Source organism: Microtus ochrogaster, unplaced genomic scaffold, assembly GCF_000317375.1.
Source record: "Microtus ochrogaster isolate Prairie Vole_2 unplaced genomic scaffold, MicOch1.0 UNK7, whole genome shotgun sequence".
Lineage (NCBI taxonomy): Eukaryota > Metazoa > Chordata > Mammalia > Rodentia > Cricetidae > Microtus > Microtus ochrogaster.
In genome coordinates this window covers 2,720,871-2,743,498 of record NW_004949105.1, presented here as the reverse complement: position 1 = coordinate 2,743,498, position 22,628 = coordinate 2,720,871, and the positions used below count along the sequence as shown (strand labels likewise).

Sequence of the window (22,628 nt, the reverse complement as noted above, 5' to 3'; positions counted from 1 at the left end):
TTGAAACAGTCACTCATTTCTCATTTCATTGTCTAGCTTCAGCAAGTTTGTCTCTTAAGTTAAATTTCACGACATAAAAGTATAGGCTAGTTACATCTACAGAATAGCCACAACAATTTCATTTATGGTTATTTAACCTAAATATCCATAATAATATGTCAAAATTGTGAGGAAGAAAAACTCCCTCAGGTGAAACTTGAATTAAACGCACTCTGAGCTTTGAATTTAAGATGCCATTATTTTGTGATGTTTTGCTATTTTTTTTTTGAAGTCTTGGATTTGAGTCATAGGGAAAGGCAGCTAGAAAGGGGTTCTCTGCCTTTTCTGATGTGAGACATTGCTTCTGAGGGTCCTCTCAAGCCCCATTCAGATTTGAGGCCACATGTGGAAATAGATGCTTCACTATTCTCCAGTAATGGCCGTTCCATCCCTTGAACCCCCCAGCTTGTTGTATTGTCGTCTGTGCTGCTTTTGACTGATCTAATGTCAACTGGTATAGTAGTTACTTTCCTATTGCTGTGCTATAACACCATGACAAAAAGGCCACTTACAGAGGAGAGGGTTTATTTGGGCTTATGGTTTTGGAGGGAATATGAGTCTGGTATGTCATAAGATGTAGGCAGGCAAAATAGCCGAGAGCGCACATCTTGAACCAAAAGCAGGAAGCAGAAAGAGCTCATTGGGGATGCTGGGAGTTTTCAGACTCTCAAAGATTGCCTCCAGTGGCATGCTTCCTCCACACCTTCTAAGCCTTCCCAGACAAAGCCACCCACCGGGGACCAAATCTTCAGATATCTGAATCTACGGTGGACATTCCCATTCAAGTTCTCACACCAGAGGGTGCCTCACCTCACACAGGTACGCTCTTGGGCTGGGAATGAAGTAGAGTCAGATATAGCCCCAGAGACTGGCCACAGACGGACAGACAGACATGCAGAGCTGCTCATAGGGACTTTGTGTGCTGGGACATCTTAGAAGGGTGGCTCTCCCATGTCACACAGAAAGGAGCTATAGGACACAAGAGGTCATGTGCCACGTACAAACACTGCACACTTTACAAAAGTGACTTTATAGTTTGGAATTTCGATTTTGTTATCTACAGAGATCCTGGAACCAAGTCCCCAGAGGGATTCGCAGGGGAAGGACAGGGGAACATAAACCTCTGGATTTGGAGTGTGATGATTTGGAAATTTAAATTAAACAACTAAATTGCTTGCTGATTCCATGGAAACTCTGCCCTTGAGTGCACTGTAAAGAATCTCCTCTCTGTGAAAGGGTAGGGCTGGCAGCCTTGCTGGAGAGAGGAACACTGTGGAAGGAGGTGCAGAGGGGACCCCTCTGCTATGACCCCTCTACTCACTTCCCAGAGTCCTACCTGCCTTAAGGTCACTGGCCACTCAACATTCCCGTGAGGATTAGACTGTAACCCTTTTTAGAAAATCTACAAACCAAATGTCCAACCTTAGTATTTGCCTTGTGATTATCAGTATTTGGGGCTGATAATGAGATACAGAGTATTAAAAATATCCTGCCTCTCCTGGGAGTCAGAAATGCAGGCTGCATGCCGTGATGTAATCTGTGTGGCGAGCGTCTTTGGGCTAAGCCAGGCTTATATGGACAGTGAACACCGGAGCCATTCCGCAGACCTTTCTTAAGTATTAACACGCAGTCATAAAATGTCAGGGGATCAGATCTGTGAAAGGCATGAAAGCTGCTGCTGGTATTAAACATCCATGGATATTTTTAAACCTGTGTGTCTGTCCGCGTTGAAAGAACACTGTAGAATACTGATGTCCGAGACTCCTTCACTTCTGAGTGCAATTTGCCAGATGGTGCTGAAGAGCCCTTCTGTGCCACACAAAGGCAATGGCTCTTGAGGGCATGAAGTCCTGCTGAGGACAAGAGTTTGAGAAGCTATACTACACCCAGCACCTCAGGTGGCAACATCCACCGAGGGGGTTAAGTCCTCTGCAACACAGTGTTCTTTTGCCAAGTCTCAAGAAGAATGCATGGACAAAATCTGAGCATCGGTGTTAGATGGTTCCAAACTTTTCACCTTCCCTAAGACACCATGCACATTTCCCTGAAATGTGGTGGTGTAGACACTTCATGGAGGGGACGAGCAGTTCCTCTCGTCCAATAAAATCAATGTTTGTGTCAGGTCACACAGTCATTCTCAGCTACGTGTAAACATTTTCACATGGACCTCTCAAAATCTCTAAGTTATTTAAAGAATACATTCCAATTTTATTCCCCTCAATCTTCCAAAGGAAACCTCTAAAATAGAACTTTGGATTATGAGACCTAGCTATTTCAGCCCTTGTAAATGTCACCATATAATAGTCACAACAAGCTTTGTGTCTTCCTAGTCAGTATGGCTGAACAAATGTAAACCTACTTCAAAGAACAATCCATTGTACAGTAAAGCCAATGTTTTTATGTGGAACCCCTTAAGAGAGGCATCTTTGACAGTGAGAATTAAAGAGGTAACCCAGTGGGAGAGCTGACAGGTCATCCTGTGCTGGAAAAATCTACATGTCATAAGTGTGTTATCAAGAGATTAATGAAGCGTTTTACAACAGGGGTCCTAGATTACAAACATACCACCTCCTTCTAGATACTTTGTTCACTGCTGGGTTCAAGGGAAATTAGTACAAAGAAGATAAAAACAAGAAAATAGTTAAGAGAACACTGTGATCATAAAACTTTCCTGATGGGTTACAGGACCTGGTAGGGGAATTAGGGGGGTCTGTGTTGTCATGGCTTAATGCTCCAGCCTAGATAGGTATTTAGCACTGCAGCTCACAGAAGAGAACACAGAGAATATCTTCATTAGTTTAGAGAAGTCTAGAGCCCCTAACCACAGTGCAGAAGTGGGGTCCTACACAATGTGTTCTTGGAGCTAGTGTGAGGCTGTGAACTGACACACACATGTATGACTTCACCTTGAACTCTTCTGCAAGGACACACACACACACACACACACACACACCACACACACACACCAGCCTCACTCAGAAGTTCAGGCTCAGAACTCAGATTAGATACTTCCAACAGGACTGAATTCTACTCTTGAGTATGAGCCAAGAGAACTTCTTTTTATCTCCTTAAATATGGTTTTCATATGAAAAATTCCACAAGGCATGCTCAGTGGTATTGATTCATTTCTATCAATTCTATCAATTCAATGAACAGAAATATTCTTTCCATGTAGACATCACCAGACATATCTTCACCAGACATATCTATAGGACCAGAGGCAAGATCCCTCTTCCATCATAGTCAGAAGGACCATGCCACAGCAAAATGTTTTTGTGGGTACTTCTCAAGATAAATAGAAGATTCCCTACCCACAACCTGGGCCAAGCACCCACCATAGTATCTTATACAATGATGGAATCACATGGTCTGAGTCTCAGTATAGATTGGAGTCCACAGAAGGCCTGGGCAAAGCACAAAGCATGACAGGGCAGCTCTCTTCTAAAATGAGACTCCATTATGATGCTGGACAGATATGTCATCTTCATTTGATCTATCAAGCAGATGGCTTACATACTTAGCCTGAAACCTAATTTTCTGGTGTACTTTGTCTTCCGTTACTAACCAATAGAGAAATATCCATGGTACTAAACCAGCCAAACCCTCATCCCATCCCTGGCATATGAATTTAATTAGTTTTATTCTTCCCAACACAGGTTTTCATGGTAGCTCTACTGTGGTGGTTTGAAAGAAAATGACTCCCATAAAGAGTGGCACTATTAGGAGGTGTGGCCTTATTGGAGGAAGTGTGTCACTGTGGGGGGCAGGTTTTAAGGTCTCCTTTGCTCAAGCTGTTCTCATTATGACACACAGTTCCTTCTGCTGCCTGTGGATCAGATGTAGAACTCTCAGCTCCTTCTCCAGCACTATGTCTGCCTGCATGCTGCCATGTTCTGTCATGATGATAATGGACTAAACCTCTGAAACTGGAAGCCATCCCCAATTCAATGTTTTCCTTCATAAGAGTTGTTGTGATTGTGGTGGCTCTTCACAGCAACAGAAACTTCAGCTAAGACACCTAGCTACCCATCCATGGTTGGCAAAGATAAGAAAAGCTAACCACGACCAGATCATGACATCTTTCATCCTATGGCGTCTCAGATATCTGGCAGTCAGAGAATTTGAGAGACTAACAGGTACAACTTGCACCTTCCAACACAGGAGGTGGTTGCCTGGCTTTTTTGAAGTAAACAGGTGGTCAGGATATGCCAATGTAATTCTGCTCCTTCCACTGGAATTGTGAGGTCACCTGGGGAGGAAATGTTTTCTGCCTATGTGAACAAGTGTACATTGAGTAACTGTGACTTGAGCCATCCTGCTACCTAGGCAACAGAATGTTAATGAAGCCTTTTGTTACCTGCTCCCCCAGTTTACATTTTGTATAAATGCTGTGCATAAATAAACGCAGGTGATTTTTTGGGATCTGAATAATCCCCGAAACTCCCTCCTATACTGTCCCATGTTTTCAGTCTTATCATTTTTATGTGTCTTCATATCTTTCACTTATATTTCCTCAATTCCCATGCCTCCAAGAGTGTTTGTTGTTGTTGTTTTTTTTTGAGGCTGGTCCTCAACAATATTTAAAGTTATTTATTTATTATTTCTGATAATGCTAAAATGTTTCCAGATACTCTTCATAAATCTAGGTCACTGACTTCATGAGCCTAGGGAAACACCCAACCCCAGTGTCTATGCAGGTTCTTTACAGAACTGAAATCAAGAAGCTGGGTGTCCTGGCTAATTTTATGCCAATTTGCCACAAGGTAGAATCATTTGGGAAAAAAGATTCCCAATTGCTAGTAGAAGATTTACCTGTAGGCAAGCCTGTAGTGTATTTTCTTAATAAGTCATTGATGTGGAAGAGCTCAGGCTACTATGGGTAGGGTGCCACCCCTGGGTGGGTGGTCCTGGGGCATAAAAGAAATCAGACTGGTCAACCCACTAGGAGCAAACTAGTAAATAACACTCCTCCTTGCCCTTTATGTCAGTTCCTGCCTCCAGATTTCTGCCCTGCCCTCTCTCAGTGATGGAATGAATGAATGAATGAATCCTTTCTTCCCCTAACTGCGTGTGCTCATGGTATTCTAATAGAACAATGGTAACCCTAACTAAGACACTAGGTATGCACTACTGAGATGCACGAAAGATGGGGTGGGATAGCAGAGATCTCTGAGAGAAACTGGGCTATGTGGAAAAGATAGGGAACAGCCAGGGTTTGGGCGATGGAGCATCCATGCTTCTTGGCACCGTTTATCATCTTCAGTCCATGATAGATTTGCTTTGAATGCTGTTTCTCACTCTGACACTGATCGCATTCAGGAAAACACCTGCTGCTCTTGAGCATCCTATAGAATACCTGGTACTCTCGCTTTGCCTTCCTGCCTTCCTGTCTTCTTGTGCCCTTCTCATTGGGGTGGCTTCTTTCTCAAAGCCACAGAGTTGAGGGTTATTGTTTTGTTTTGTCAAGAAGCAATCTCTTTTTGACTTGAGGACATGGCATTGCATAGGTTGTTTTCTGATTTTTTTAAAAAAGTATATATTTTATTTTGGAAAAAAAACTATGACTTCACCAAATGTCATGATGATACACCAAGGAATCAAGGTCTTGTGGACATCATGGGGCTGGTGCCCATATGAGCTTACAGAGTCTGTGGCAGCATGCACAGGGCGTGCACTCTTTATTTAATGAACCCAATGGCATCATTGGACGTTCTGCATCTCATAACGGTAAGCTGGGACTTTTTGTTTCCTTATAAGTCCTTTTTATAGATATTATGGCTTCTGGTTTTGTATTTTTATGGGATTCCTGTATATGTGAACATGTGTGCCTCTGCCTCTAAATGCGTTTCTTGTGTTTTCTTTGGACTCTTTTCCTTGTTTGGGTGTTTTTGTCTTACTCTGGCTTGTTTGTTTTTGTTTTATCTTATTTTGTTATTAGAAGCTTGTTTGTTTTCTAAGAGAGACAGGAAGGGTGTGAATATGGATGGGAGGGTACATGGAGCAGAACTTAGAATGGGGAAAACAACCAGAATATATTGTATAGGAAAACCTATTTTTAACTAAAAAAATTCACCAAATGTGAAATATTTTTTTTGTACACTGTGAAGATGTATTATTCTGATTGGTTTAATAAAAAGCTGAATGTCCAATAGCTAGGCAGGATTTCCAGACAGAGAGGACGTTGGGAGAAGGAGGTGGAGATGCCAGGAGATGCAGAGCAAGCAGGATAGGAAGTATGGAGATGATGTAATAAAGCCACAAAGCAGAAGGTAAATTGACAGAAATGAGTTAATTTGGGTTATAATAGCTAGTTATAAATGAGCCTAAGCTATGGCTGAGTTTTCATGATTAATATTTAGTCTCTATGCCATTCCTGGGGAGCTGACAGTTCCAACAAAAAAATCCAACTACAATACTGAAAGTCATTTTCCAATGTGATCAATGAATTAGCTGCCATACGGTTGTGGTAGCACTGTCGGTCACTCAAAAGTCTCTCAGCTTGGTAGAACCCCAGAGTGTTCTCAAGAAAGCTCTAGCAATGGAAACAGATGATACACTGAGTCAAACATCAAATAACAATCAGGAGATGGAAGAAAAGTAATAGCCAGATTGATAAACAAGACACACAATCAGGTGAAGAAGTCACTGGCTCTGTAAAGCAGGGGCACGTGCCCCTTTCTTTGATGTGTATCCTGGGAGGGAGAGGATTTATTGGTACCACAGTTCAAGTCACATCTAGTTCCGCTGCCAACGCCTCCTTGTGACAGTAGCTGGTGGGAGAGTTCAGCTTTCCTCTGTGCCCACCTTTTAAGAATTAACTTATTCTCAGTGGAGCACCAGACGTCCTTGGTCAATAGCCCCTGATCTGTAGCCACACTGTCTACATTTTAATGCCATTTTTATTCCTGGTGGGACATATGATGATGGGCAAGCGTGCCACTTGTCTAAGCATTTTTCCTTCCCCATTAGGAGTAACAGACACTTTGCATTCTCTGATGAAAATTCAGTAAAACGAAGCTTACAAACGCTGTACTTGTGTTCTCCATAAAGACAGCATTCACAGATATGATCTCCCACGAGGCCTCTAGTTAGCATGTGGGTTCTGGAACTCGGCAGTAGTTATGGTGCCAGGTCCACAGTATCATTGCCAGGTTTAGGAGTGTGCCTTCATTGATCCATCTGTCTGAATACTCCATAGTCTCCCCTGGCAATAGCATGGCTCTGCTTACTCCTGCTCATACATCCACACAACACAGATTTCACGGCCTGCACACCTGACTCTGTGGTTTCCCCTGGGACTGCATTCTTATGGGAATAAATTATGGGATCCACCCACCAGCAATCTGTTACTGTGGCACAGACACTCCATTTCAATATCTGGCAGACTGTGAGCTTCAACCCTCAAGTCTCAATGGTCACTGTGAAACTGTATTTGCCTAGCTGAGAAAATCTTTCCACTAAATTTACTGTCCACTATTTAGCCAGCCTTATGAATGTGTGATGACACACCAGCTCAGTTCTTTCCCAAATGGTCATCCCCCTGCTCAATGCTCTGCTCCTCTGATTTCATTATTTTGTTTATAAACCTCCCCCAACTTCTCACCATTCACATTTTCTTCATTATAACCTAGAGGTTTTTCTTTCTCCTTAATGTCAGTTTAAATTTCTACTGAGCAAACAGACTCACTTCTGAGTCATTGAGCCTCCAAAGGTTTCCAAGGTAGACTGAATCTTATAAAGACCACATTTATGACAATATAGGGCCATCAATGGCCCATGTGTCTCGTCCTGTGAGCTTCAGGCCATCACTTTAGAGCAGAAGGATCACAGAATTGGGGGCTTATTTGGGACTAGTAGGACACACAGGGACCCTAGGCCTTAAGAGTTTTAGAAACAGAATCATTTAAACATTTCAAGCTTCCCACATAGCCTACCCTACATGTTTACCTACTAGGTCAAAGCAAAAGAGGTGTGTTTTGGATCACCTCCTCCACCCCTTTGGTGCTAAATTACACTAAAGTAGAAAGAGAAGACCTCGTCCCCATCAGCATTGCCAAGTGAAGAGGGCCCCTCAATGGTCACAAGTCCAGACATTCAAGAAAGCACAGAGAAGGTTCTGAAAGACTAGGAACACTGGAACAGATCTAGAGAATAGGTACTTGGGCAAAGGATGCTGCTAGAGAAAGGTAGGGCAATGAAAAAAGAGGACACTGGAAAAAAAGGTGGGGTAATAGAGAGGGGTGGGGGTACCAGAAGAGTTGGGTGATGAAAGGGGATGGGGTGGTAGAGGGGCGGAATGAGGGATGGTGGTGAGGTGATGGAGGGAGGTGGGGTGATGGAGGGAGGTGGGGTGATGGAGGCATGGGATGATGGAGGGAGGTGGAGTGATAGAGGGTGGTGGGGTAATGGAGGCATGGGATGATGGAGAGAAGTGGGGTGATGGAGGCATGCGATGATGGAGGGAGGTGGGGTGATGGAGGCATGGGTTAATGGAGGGAGGTGGGGTGATAGAGGCACAGAATGATGGAGGGAAGTGGGGAACTGGTAGTATGGGTTGATGGAGGGAGGAGGAGGTAGGTGGGGTAACAGAGACATGGGATGATAGAGGTAGGTGGGTACTGTAGGCATGGGATGATGGAGGGAGGTGGGGTGATGGAGGCATGGGATGATGGGGGTAGGTGGGTACTGTAGGCATGGGATGATGGAGGGAGGTGGGGTGATGGAGGCATGGGATGATGGAGGTAGGTGGGTACTGGAGGCATGGGATGATGAAGGTAGGTGGGGTGATGGAGGCATGGGATGATGGAGGGAGGTGGAGTGATAGAGGAACAGGATGGTAGGAGATGAAGGGAGATGAGGTACTGGAAGGCTAGGGTGATGGAGAAAGACGGGGTCAGACAAAGGTGTGGTAACAGAAGGATGGGGCGATGGAGGGTTGAAGCAATGGAGTGAGGTCGGGTACAGGAAGGATGGGATGGTGAAGGGTATGGGATGATGACATAGGCAGGATACTAGAGGGTTGGGATGATAGAGGGAGGTAGGATACTGGAGAGCGGTGGAGTACTGGAGAGATGAGGGGACAGAAGGATGGGGTCATAGAGGGAGCTGCGATACGAGAGGTATGTAGGATATTGGAGGTTTCAGGAGAGTACGGGGTGGAGGTCAGGTAGCAGGGACAGCCAGGAAGTAGGAAGAGTACTATAGATATGTATGATATTTTAGTGACAATACAGAAATGGGTTGGAGAAGCTTTGAGTTGCGGCCATATCTGAACTGCACAGTTAGAGCTTTGTCCACATCTGTGCAGAGAAATCCAGTGGAAACAGCATCCTCCCTGCTCCCTTTAAAGTCATCAAAGAATAACATTGAAAAAACAAAGCCAAGATATTACAAACATGCACCACTTTAAACAACCTATGGTACTTCCTAGGTTTAAATGACCAACTTCATGGTGGAATTGTAAGCTACTGAAAACGTAAACTGTGTATTCCTTTTTGGACACTTATATTTCTATTTGCTACATCTGTGAAGGTCTTTTAGTGTCATAATAGTCCCAGTCCTCTACATGATAGCAAGTTTTATTTAAAGGCTTTATTTTTCCTTGGGTGTACATGTGTGTCTGTGAGTGGGTGTGCGGATGTGAGTACAGGGCCTTCAGCAGTCAGAAGAAATCCCATGGAGCAGTAGTAACAGGTGGATGTGAGCCACTCAACCTAAGCTCTGGGAGCTGAACCTGGGTCCTCTGCAACAGCAATAAGCACTCTTAGTCACGGAGTCAGCCCTCCAGCCCCTCTGTAAGATGGACCATACACCACAGAATATAAAAGACTAGATAAGAAAGAACCTTCAGACACCCTGAGATACAGAAAGGAACAGGTAACCATAATGTTGGTCAGATTCACCAAAGCTGCCAGAACCTTAACAACCAGAAGCCCTGGACTTCCCACCGTGTGATCCATTTTCAAGGTTTATTTGAGTTATACCACTTGGGAACTTACGAGTAGCTTACCCAGACACCTTGTTTCCGATCCACTCCAGAGACCATTGGCCAAGCACTCCCGGACATGGGAGCCCACAAGTGTGTAGCCAGTGTTGCAGGTGAAGATGGCGGTGGCTCCGTACACAGTGAGTGTCCCTATCTTGTTACCATTGGGGGGAAAGGACAGGCTTCCACAGGAGATGACTGGAAGAGAAAAACTGTATTAGTCCAAGTCCGGGTTTCCAGCAGAAACCATGGGTGCTGGTTTCCATAAGAAGCACATGGCAGGGAGGTCCTGGTTTGCTAGGGCTTTACCAGTCAGCTGTCTCTGTCGGATTTTCCTTCTCCATTGCTTTTAACACAAAAGAAGTTCTACCATATTCTGAAGCCACCTTTAATCCCAGCACTTGGGAGGCAGAGACAGAGACAGAGGGATCTCTGTGAGTTCAAGGCCACTCTGGACCACACTAGATTGATTCAGTCTTAAAGAGAAACAGAGCCAGGCGGTAGTGGCTCACACATCTTTAATCCCAGCACTAGGAAGGTGGAAACAGGAAAGGATGTGGCTGGGCCGAAAAAGGAACGTAAGGTGGAAGGAGACAGGAGCTCAGTGAATTCGGTCTGAAGACTTGTAATGACAGGATACCCCATTCAGTCTGAGGGTTTTGTAAAGATAAGAGCTGGTGGTTGGCTGGTGTGCTTCTCTGATCTTTCTACTCTTACTCCCTAATATCTGACTCCGGGTTTTTAATATTAAGACCAATTAGAAACTGCACTGCATGAGGCATCTTGCTCACCTCTCCCAGTCAACAAAGAAGCAGAAAGACATGTGAGCCTTCCAGGCTTGACTTCCCAGTGACACATTTCCTCCAAAAGGCTCCACCTCCCAACCAGCTTCACCAGGGGCCTCAGTATTCAAATAGAAGTCTATAAGTACATCTCACGTTTAAACCACAACAGATTGGACCCCACAAGGCCAGCACATTGACTACTTGGACCCCAGCCAGAGACTCCAAGAATTGACGTGTGATCAGATCATGGGTATTTCAATCTCATCATGGAATGAATCTCCTAACAGATTAAAAGTCATAATTCACTGCTGAGAGGTGGCAAAGACCATGGAAATGGAGGTCTGCTTGGAGGGGGTGCTTTAAAAGGCCTGTAATCCCAGCACTCGGGAGGCAGAGGCAGGTGGATCTCTGTGAGTTCGAGACCAGCCTGGTCTACAGAGCTAGTTCCAGGACAGGCTCCAAAGCCACAGAGAAACCCTGTCTCGAAAAACAAAAAACAAAACAAAAAAAATAAATAAATAAAAAATAAAAAATAAAAAAAAAATAAAATAAAAAAAAAATAAAGGCTTATCAATATTCAGGACCCTCCTGCTTTCCGGCCACCTCCGGTGAACAGCTCTGTTCTCTTCTGCTCAGTCAGTCCAGCTTCGTTACAGTTCAGAAATGAAGAAACACAGGCACCTAAGCTACAGGCCCGTGGGAACCTCTGCAACTGTGACCCATTTGAGACTGCCTCTTTTCTCAATTGTTTTTCTCATCCTGGTCAGGCGACTCTCGTCTATAGTCCCACCCATCATTTGGGACCCCATGAAGTACCAGCAGGCCTGGGCTCCTAGATGAGATCCTGTCTCAGATTATAAAATGAAATCAGATCATTTACAAACCATGGGTATTTGTCATGGTGATAAAAAAAATTCAAATACAGAATCTTACAGATAATCAATCAGGGGACGTAAACTTGTATGAATGCACCATTGAAATACTACCCTTCCCCCCAACACCCTTAGTTAAGCTTCTCTCAGTCCAAGGTGTGACTCCCATTCAATTTCAAGTGAGCAGGCAGACTTGCAAGCTAGATATGATCTATAGGGGTCACGCGCCAGAAATCGGGAGTCTACCTCTAGAGAACAGCTTGCTGAGAGAGCCTTCACGGTCCTCGGTATCTGAGACGGCTAAGCGAAACCTCCACAGCAGCAAGTGCGCGCTTTCAATAATTTGCTAGCATGTACCATACCAAATGTCAATGGATTCAAGAGGGATTTAGGTTTTTATAATTTGCTATGAACTTTTCTCTAAGCCTTTTCCCAAACACAGTGTGAACCTTACCTTGAACTGTGATATTTAGCAATTCATGTTGAAACTTCAGTGCTTATTACAAATGTGCTCAATGACAAGGCTGGACCAGTCTCCTAGCTGAGAGCTCCGCATAGCTTTAGCGGTAGGGCAGGGAGAAAAGCTACGTTGGAGTCTATCCTCCCAGCCTTGGTTGGCACGCCCTGGTGAGGAGACTATTTAATGAGGTTCATTAAATCTCAAGGAACTAAGGGAGCAACAGCTGGGCTTCTGGGAAGCTGAAGAATGGGATTCTGAGCTGCGAGTTTCCTTTGGATGCAAACCCTACTCATTACTGATGGTGGTAGAGCAACTTGGAAAAACGTAATTGGGAGAGCCCGACACCACTAAAATAGTCTCGTCACAAAGCAAGAAAAAAGCCTATCTCCATGCTAGTCTCCCTTCTAGACTCCAAAAATGGACTCATTAGCTTTGTGTCTGTCCCTACCCCTGGACATATGTCCACACTCACCAACCACAGCACTCTCAGAACTCACAGGGGTCTGCACAGGTCAGGTGCTAAGCTGAGTGCTCCCGGAAGACCCTGCTGAGTGCTCTCTGTTAATGCTGTCTTTCTACTACAGCTATGGGTGACACTGGCTCCCCACTCCCCACAGGCAAGCTTCTTTTTCCTCGCGACAAGAATTCATAGGGAAATGTACTTTGAAGGAGGAGCCTGGTGGCATGTGTTTTATCCTACTATGAGGCCTGCATCCCTGCCAGCAGTATGAGTACTTAGACAAGCTCAAATGTTGATACTTCCCACAGCTGTAGTCAATAATGACTACACACATGATTGCATGTAGCTCACAATGACCGGGAACAGTCACAAGCACTGCGCTCAGCTGTCAGTGAGAAGAGGCAGCGCGTGCTCGGAGACAGGGAGATGGTTGTTTGTAAACACACAAAGGTGTGATGATGGGTGACAGCCTGAATTACTCTGGGGAGGTCTTGGGCCCTATGGCTATGATCTGACACTGCCTGTTAAGTCTGAAGGCCTCATCCAAAATGAGGATGCTCACGATGGAACTGGGCTGCCCATGCCCCAGGGAGCAGACCCTGGAGCTATGGATGTGTCTCTCAAGTTCAGGGCCATGATGCACAACATCTAATAATAGATGGAGTAACAGTACCACTCAGGCAGATGGGCAGAATGGCTATGTGGATTCCTGTGGCTGGACCTTGCCAGGGGCTGAGCTGTCAGTTCACACAGGTCTCTGGTTAGCAGCAGGAACCCAGAGAAGCCATGCAGAACCTCAACTTGGCCAAGGTCAGCTTTCAGAGAAGCCATAATGAGTAGTTAGGAACTCGGGGGCAGTCTAGAACACGGGTGATGCTCTCTATATTCCGTTTTAAATATCCAGTTTGGCTTTTTGAGCACACACACACACACACACACATATACACACACACACACACATTTTAAAGTGTAAAGACTTCTGAATCATGCATCTCCACAATAAACATGTTTTTTTTCCTTTTAAAAATAAACAACAAGAAGAGTGAGAAAAAAGAATGCTGGCTTCCCTGTGAAGGAGGGAAAACTCCAGTGGGAAGATCTCCTGGGCTATAGAGAACTTAGGACCACTTGGAGTGAGAAGGTGAACTCCATGAAGCTGGGGAACTCAGCTGATCTTGGGGTGCTGTGGATGTGCTTGGGGGTGGCCAAGAGTCTTTTCTCCTTCCTGGGTTAAGAACCAGCAAACAAGGAAACTTATCATCCAGGCTCCCGAGAAGACACATAATGGAAAGTAGAAGGTTCCCTTCTCATTTCACAGCCTGGCCATTTTGAGATAAGCCACAGGTAACTGAAGCCTGATAAATTACAGCTCCATTGCTATGCCCATGGTTTCCATGACAACAAACTGGGTGATGCTGTTGATTCAGTCTCAGTACCAAATGGAAACAAGGGTTTCTTCTATAGGGAAGCAGCCACAGGCTGGCAAATTGGGCTTAGGAAAATGTGTCATTTTAAAGATTTTTAATGAAGAAACGAAATGGCGTTTGAACTTCCTGGAATTTTTATGTACATATTTCAAAGAAAAGTATATCAGTATCAGCATTGATCTTGTGTTTCTTCTGGGTCTATGTGGGTAAAATAGGGACTATAGGAAATAAAGAGAATTTAAGTTACAGTCAGTGGCAACTTCATAAGAAATGGTAAACCAACACATCCAGTGATTTCTCTAGGTTCCAGAGAATGAACATCATAAGGTCCTATTTTTTTTTCATCCCCTTCCTTTTTGGAGGGATAAGACCTAGGTGGTTTGTAGTCCTCAACAGCCACTGACTGTTTGTTCTGAGAGTTTAGAATGGCTTTTGAGTGAGGAGACAGTGGTCAGACTTGGTCCCCAAAATTTGTTATAAAGAGAAGTAACGTTAGATACTGAACTAAAGCTGGCTGCTGGCAACAGCCAGTGACACGGATAGCCATGAAAACACAATGATGCAGATGTGGAAGAGAAACCGGAGACAGAATTTGAGTGTGTCCGTTTCTGTTCCTGCATCTCTGCCACTGGACCTTTGAGCCCTGTGCTCATCACAAAAGCCCAGGGCTCCAGGAGGCCCTAGCATCCCTCCAGAGCCATAGACATCCCTCTGTCCAGCTGTTAGACTGCTAACTGCCTGGGTTTTGTATACTGCCACTAAAACTGCATACTTAGAGAAGTTCAGACCAGGCTTCGAGAACCCAGCCATACCCATGCAGCATGTCACAAGGAAACTCAAAAGGACATTCTTAGAAATATCATTTTGCTAGAAAACAAATCCCTATCGTTCATAAAAAAACCCACATGCTATTTATATTAGCATGGAAGGGACTTGCTATCATTTTATATAAATTAATGTGTATTTATATCTTCTCAATTTTCAGGAAAATTGTTAAATGTTTTTAAAGCTTTAGCAGCTTCAATTTATAATATAGGAAAGGATAAACTCCTAGAAATCTTGAAGTTTTCTTCCCTGGCCGTAGACATCCCGCGCAATCTCCAAGGCTTTCTTGGTTCAGACAGAGCCATGGCCAGTTTATGAGTCAGTTCATCTTCAGTTCCAAGGGTGAGATTGACAGGGTGAGGCTATTCTGGTGATGAGGTGAGCCTTTAAAGAGGCCACATGGCTCCTGTCTTCCGAGAGATGGAAACCATCAAGTGTAAGCGGGTGAAGGACACACGTTAGAAACTGAAAGTGGATCCCATTACCTGAGACATGGCCATAATCACAAGAACGTTTATTTTGCCCGTGAGTGTGAACGGACAGCTGGGTTTGACCAGGCAGCTTCAGGTACACACAGGACTCCAGCAGCACCACAATGGCAGCTCTGGGAGGTACCAGGCAGAGGAAAGACACAGACACCATAGCTTCATCTAATGTTATGTGCTAAACCTGTGAGCCCATCCTGTGTTGCATACAGAACCTGTGGGCCCATTCAATATCAAACAGAGACACTATGGACCAATCCAATGGCATAGAAAGTATTGTGGGCCCATCTAATATTACATGTAGAACCCATGGGTTCATCCAATGTCATTCTGAGACCCTCTCTGCCCATTCAATGTCATGCAGAATCTGTGAACCCATTCCATGTCATGTATACACACAACCTGTGGGCCCATCCAATGTCAGACAAAAAACTCCTCTGTGTCACATGGACCTACTGCACTGGGGATAACTGCTCAGCAACAGATACTGCACCTCAACAGCTTTTGAAGTTGGGTACCTTTTCCACACAGTGGGAAGACACTGGAGGATATTCTGAACTCCTGGGCTCTGGTGTCATTTTCAAAGGATTAGCAATAGCAAACAAGGTCTAGAACGCTAGACGATACCATAACCTGTCACAACGAGTCATGGGTGTCTGCTCTCATCCATTTATGTTTCCAAAAAGAAGGAGTTTCCAAAAATTTGCAAGCTCTTTTGCAAATGCAAAAGAAATTTTCCAAAATAGATAGAGAGAAATTTGATAATAACTGTGGTACTTTTAATGAGAGTAGCCTCCACAGGCTCATAGACTTGACTACTTGGTCCCCAGTTGGTGAAACTGTTTGGGAAGGTTTGGAAGGTATGACCTGGAGGAGGTGTGTCACTAGGGTGGGCTTTGAGGTCTCAGAAGCACATGCTCTTCCCAGTTAGCTCTCTGCCTCCAACTTGACAGTCATGATGTGAGTTCTAGCTGCTGAACCAGCACCATGCTTTTGCTTCACAATCACAGACAGGAACCCGCCAAAACCATAACCCTGATGAAGTTTCTTTTAGAAGTTGCCTTGATCATAGTAATTTGTCACAGCAATAGAAAAGTCACTAAGACACTAACAGTGTCTACCTTTTTAGGTGAGTGAAAAGCTTTCAGCTGGGTCACCAGGGGAAGGACACGGCTCCCTGGGAACTCTCCCTTCCTGGACGATGCTTTGTCTTCTTCCCACACAGATTTCAAAGCATGCTCCCAGGGCACTTTGGATCCCTGAATGACATCTGGGTAAACACTCTGTCTTTAGAAGACAGCAAGGGTTTCAGAGATGTTTGAGAGATAATATGGAGATATCACCAGTGGCCTGTCCTGGCTAAGACGACGTCAACTTGAAATTCAGTCATGAATAGAGAAAACCAAAGCAAACCAAGGTTCAGGTGGATTCTCCTGATTCTAGAAAATGCTGCACATCGATGGCAGTGTGCAAAGGAGACACATTGCAGTGTGTGACACAGGGCTCATGTCCAGGCATGCGGGGCAGCAAGTAGTCACCAGTGTGCACAATGTGTTTGTGTCTGATGGGAAGTGACGACAATGGATGGATGTGTGGCTCCTAGCAGGGGCCAGATGGCATTGAAGAGCAAGGGCACTATGTGTGTCAGGACAGCTAATTTCCAGAACCTCAGGGTAAACCCAGAAGCACAGTGCCAGGGCATCAGGACCTGCTGAGGGGCACCTTGCTTGTGGTTCAAGCCTCCTGAGAGCTCCAAGTTTGTAAAGATTTACTTGTAGGAGTAAAGTATTCTAGAAAGGCAGTTTCAGGCAGTGGCATCAAGTTGACCCTGTCTATCAAGATCCTGTCACAGGCAGACAGAGACACAGCCAACATCTTTAGCTGGAATCAAGTGCATGGGAGTGCATGTAGGGCCTGCTGCACCTTCAGGAACCTTCTGTGAACCCCTCAAGGGGGCTAAAATGTCAGAGTCTCCATGTTATTCTCATCCCCCCCTGACAGCCCCAATTCTGCACCCCCAAATCACAAAATGGCTCGAAGGAGCTGGGGGATGTGGGTGAGTGACATGAGTGTGGGGAGAATGTGGAAGGATTATGGCAGGGGAAACTAACTGTGGGCTCCTGGCCAGACATTGGTCACCTAAATGAAGAAGCCATCAGAGCCACAAGGAGCCATCAAAGTCCAACTGTGATGGCGCTTTGGGAAAGGTGTCTTGAATGTCCCAGGCCACTGTTCTTCCTTACTTATCTCTGGGTTCCTGAGAGGAGTTTGTATTACATGAAGTATTAGCATCTGTTGTATTAAAAGTTTAATTAAAATTATTATGTAAAGCAGCTAAATACACACATTCTTTTGTTTTTATCCTTTTTAGTCTACTGCCATTCATCCCAAGTTGTGTACTGCATAGATCTCACACAGGCCAACTGCTTGTTTCAAAGTCTGACAATTTCCTGTGTATAATTAGTACAGATTGGCTATCAGAGATGTGCAAATCAGACAGTGCTCTGAACAATGTCAGCTCTGTCTTATTTCCTATTTATTCATAGTTTACTGTTCATCATGTACCTGAGAGTACAATAATCTCCCCTTTCAAGACAATTGAGGAGGATAGGTATCTTCAGCATACAAAACTATTTCCCAAGATCCTAATGAGAAGTTCATCGTTGCACTCACACAGAAGAAGAATAGTTAGCTCTTTAAACATGGGCTTTTATTTGTCTTCAAGCGCAACTATGGAATATGTGATTTTAATATTCTGAAGTTTATAAAATACTGTCATTAATAAAGGAACACAGGGTTCTTTTCCTGCAGCATCTGTCTGAGCACATCATGCTAACACACAGGCTCTACTTTAGTCAGCAGGACTATAATGGCGTCCTCACAGGTGAAGCCTTTGCTGCTGTGACCTGAAGTTCTGTACCTTGTTTGTGGCAGGGTTTGCCGTCACTCACCTTTGCATCTGGGTCGGTCTTCCTCTGTGTTCCAGGTCCCATTGGCTTGGCACTGCAAGAGCCTCTGACCCTGCAAGAAGTAGCCAGGGCTGCAGCTGAGGAGAACTTGAGCTCCGTATTCGTTCAGTGACCCCGACACCAGCCTCCAGAGCACATGCTCTGACAGCTGGCCTTCGATGCTGGGGCAGGGTACCGCTGTGAGATAAAAAACACCCGAGCATCAGTACGGCTTCCTGACAGACAGCCCTTGCCATAACCGCTTCTAGAAGGTAGGGGCTGCAGGTCTATGGAACTCACTGTGGTGTGGAACCTGGATGTCCTCAACCCTTGTTTCAGGATTTCTCTGTTTTCCACATAATCACATGGGAGGTAGCCCAATCCCAGCCTGTGTGTTACTGTCTCATTACAGATGCGAAGGGGATCTTACTGTTGGACTATGCTACAACAGTAGGAAATCATTCCTTTTCTGTACAACACATACATGCACACACATTCCCTCATTCACACATGGGTACGTGAGAATACATCTGCCTTCACACATGTATACTTATACATGCCTTCACACATGTATATTTATACATACATGCACACACATGTTCAAAACCACTTGCAAATTCAAATGTATCTACATGTCAATATACATGCACAGATATACACAGGAATATATGCACACACTATAGCTGCTTTTACTAGATTTACAAGCACACAAAAATAGGCACACTGCATTATCATTGTAGAAAAAATAACCTAGCATCACAATTTAAGGGAAAGACTTCCCATGATGCAAGGCCAAGAAGACAAGTTCCTAAGTGCAGAGCTATGGAAACAGTTGAAGTAACAGTAGTGTAGGCTCAGATGCAGCCCCAGGATAGTAGACTTTAGAGAATTTACAGACAGACTGAAATATGTGAAATTTGGAGACTATGGGAGTAGAGATTTGTTTAGGAAAAGTACGATAGGATTTTAAATGAACTTCACAAGTTAAAAGCAAGAACCAGCCAGGTGTGGTAACCCATACCTTTAATCCCAGCACTGCAGAGGCAGAGACAGATAGATCTCTGTGAGTTCAAGGATGACCTGGTCTACAAAGAGAGTTCCAGGACAACCAGGCCTGTTGACTGAAGCCCTGTCTTGGAAAACCATAGCATTAATCGCAAAGGTTTCTTTGTTGACATCTGTCACCATCAGCTGGCTCCCAGAACAATTTATGGGGCCATATTGGTCAGTCTTGAGTCCAAAAACAATAGATGATATTTTTCTAGAGTAACAATGATAAATACATTTTGCTTTTAAGTTTTGTTTACATTCATTAAAATTGAATCTGTTGTGTGAGATGCTACAAAGTCTCTCCTTTCTATGGCAACTTCTAGCTCATCTTCAAATAAACTACAGAGAGTATGTGCCTAATGTAAGAATAAAAGCAATGAGGTTAAAAAATATAAAGGAATATTTGGTAATTAAAAGCCATTCTTAAGCTTATGTCTCTATATTTTTGGATGTGGCAACTATTTTGCATGACCATGGAGGATATAGAAATGGTTTGCTTAGCAGTAGATATATCTTTCTGCAGCTAGGATATGTCTAGCTTTTTAGGCAAGACAACCATCTCCATAAAGCCTTCGGCCATATGAACCCTGAACTCAGCTGGAATGTGACAAAAGGCTTTCCCTTTGCCAGTGTGTGCTTCTGGAACTAACACATATATTCTAATCATCTGCTCTATCCCTCATAAGCTCTGCTTCTGCCCAGGGTGGAAAGGGAGTTTTCATGGCTAATTCCATCTTCACTAACAGCAATCCGACAGTCCACAGCTTCCTTGTTTCTTTGTTTCTTCATGAAAACAGTATTTGGCTTGCTTTTTTTTTTGAGGTCAGTGGGGCCCTGGTGAGGAGGCGTGAAGAGTAGAGTCTGGAGAGATGTTTTTTAATTGTCTTCTAGCTTGTTTGTGTTTCTTGCTCACTCTCTACTTGGCAACAAGCATTTATTTTAAACTGTAACTACTATATCTTTTCATAGTTTTCCATCTAAGTCAAGTATAGGTCACACTTAGCTACAGTTGTCTGAGTGTGCATGCGTGCATGTGCACAATCTGCAAAGGAACTTGCCACGAAAACAGAATAGCAAAGACATCTACTGAACCACACCTGTGAAAGCTGAAGATATATTTCCCCTTTCTCAGAGGCAATTCCCACTGAGACCACACACAGCCGTGCATAGCATCCTATGTATATGATAGCCAAATGCAATCTATAAACACTGCATGGAAGCCATCAATAATGATTCTCTCTAATAAATGCATAAAACAATTAAACAACATATTTTAAGGAGTCAACAGACCAGCCTCTGTAGAGAAGAGTCACACAAATGCTAACACTCTAGGGCTGAAATGGACCATGATCCTGACACCACAGAGGGTCCCAGATGAGCAGCAAGAGTCTCCTAGGAGGAAAACTGAAGTCTGGGGTGGGCATGAACTGCAAAGTCCATCCTGTCTTTTGATTGCTGAAGAAAGAACATATGTTTTCAGAAACAGGTTCCTACCAGTTTTTTTTTTTTTTTTTTATGTTTATGTTTCTACTGTGGGTTTTATGTTTTCGAAACTGATCTGTGGGAAAGACTGTGCAAAGCAAGTATCACTCATAGTTATAGCTGAGTGATGACATACTTGGGTGGTGAACCCCAAGTGACACAAGCTGGACGGTGGGAAGAAAAGTCCCTGCGTGTGATGGTGAAGGAGGTAACCTCTGTGAATTTGCCTACATCTATCTACACCTGCATTCCTGCAAGAAGAAGCCGTTATCACACACGTGGGTTGCTATGTGAGGTGACAAGAGCAACTGTTCGATGTGGATCCCAAATGCCATAAATATCTATGAATATGCATGAATATGTAAAATAAAAATAAGTTAAGCAAAGAACTATAAATCAATTCCCCGAAGACATCCTTGCTCATAAATGCAACACCCGATGATGTACGTCTTAAGGGCCACCCTTTTTTGGTTCTGAGTAAGTGCTCATAAAGCATCATGAGATGAGAAAGGAGAGTAATCATCATCATCAACACTATCGACACCATGGTTGTCACCATCACAGTCACCATTACCACCGTCATCATCACCACCACCATCATCACCATCACCACATCACCACCACCATCACCACCATCATCACCATCATCATAATAACCACCACAGTCACCACCATCATCACCACCATCACCATCATCACCACCATCACCATTACCACCACCATCATCACCATCACCACCACCACCACCATAACTATACGATTTACATTTCACAGGCAAACAAGAAAGCCCGTGTCAGCCAATCCAGTGAAGAATTTCCTCTTGCATAGCACTTCCCTGATTTGTACTTTCCCTGGCAACACAAAAAGCAAAATTTATTCCACTAAAAATAGGCAGACGATAGGCAACACCTTCAGAAGTTCATCGTGGAGGGTACAAATACCACAACAAGCAAATATCAAATAAATTGCAAGGTCTCTGAAGGAAGATGAAATGTTGTTATAGCTGAGAAATACAGGAAAACAAGTCTATGGTATCATGAATTTAATCAGTCCATATATTTGACAATTATGAGAGAATTTTCATGTTGAGTCTATGATAACTATGATGCAACTTGGTAGAATATGCCAGTTTCCCCACAAACCTAACATCCCTTCTGTTTGCTCTTTTGCAGACAGATAGGTTCCAATCACCAAGGGGTCATGTCCCCCCTTTCAACTAAGGGAGCATCTGCAGTGGTCCACCTATCCCAAGAGGCTTGACATGGTGAATCTCAAGCACTGTGGTCATGGTTGACACTATTTTTGGCACCAGAACATAATTTTACCTCTCAAATCAAAAGAGTGGAAAACACAAATAATGACTAGTTTCCATACAACAGACACATTTTCCCAACTGCTGGACGTCATGGAGATGGAGAAGACACATGTATCTGACAGGGAAAAGCTTGGCTTTCATTAAAAAAAACCCTTTTTATTTATATGCGTACTTATTTATTTATTTGTGTGTGTGTGTGTGTGTGTGTGTGAAGCTGGAGTTACAGGTGGTTGTGAGTCAACCTACCTGGGTGCTGAGAACTGAATTTGGGTCTTCTGAAAGAGCAGAGTGTGTTTTTAACTTCTGAACTATCTCTCCAGTCCTTGGCTGTCAACTTTATGGAGAGAGATTCTGGTTTCTTGAGCCAGGGAAAAGCAGCAAGGCAAACTGTTCCTTCCTGGGGGCACTCGTGCTATAGTGAGTCTGCCACCAGGAACATAAAGCATTCGTTCTGGTAGTTACAGGCCCTTCTCATGAATCTTCCCTGTTTGTCTA

At 44.0% G+C, this 22,628-nt stretch overlaps 1 protein-coding gene across 1 annotated transcript in view; it reads right to left on the bottom strand.

Moving 5' to 3' along the window:
* Positions 1–22,628, bottom strand: part of Csmd1 (CUB and Sushi multiple domains 1) — a 1,422,978-nt gene that overhangs the window by 39,332 nt on the left and 1,361,018 nt on the right. The window contains exons 51-52 of the mRNA XM_005366231.2: positions 18,290–18,484; positions 10,049–10,222 (exon numbers count right to left, since the gene is read on the bottom strand). Coding sequence (XP_005366288.1) covers positions 10,049–10,222; positions 18,290–18,484 — 369 coding nt within the window. The remainder of the gene's footprint in view (positions 1–10,048; positions 10,223–18,289; positions 18,485–22,628) is intronic.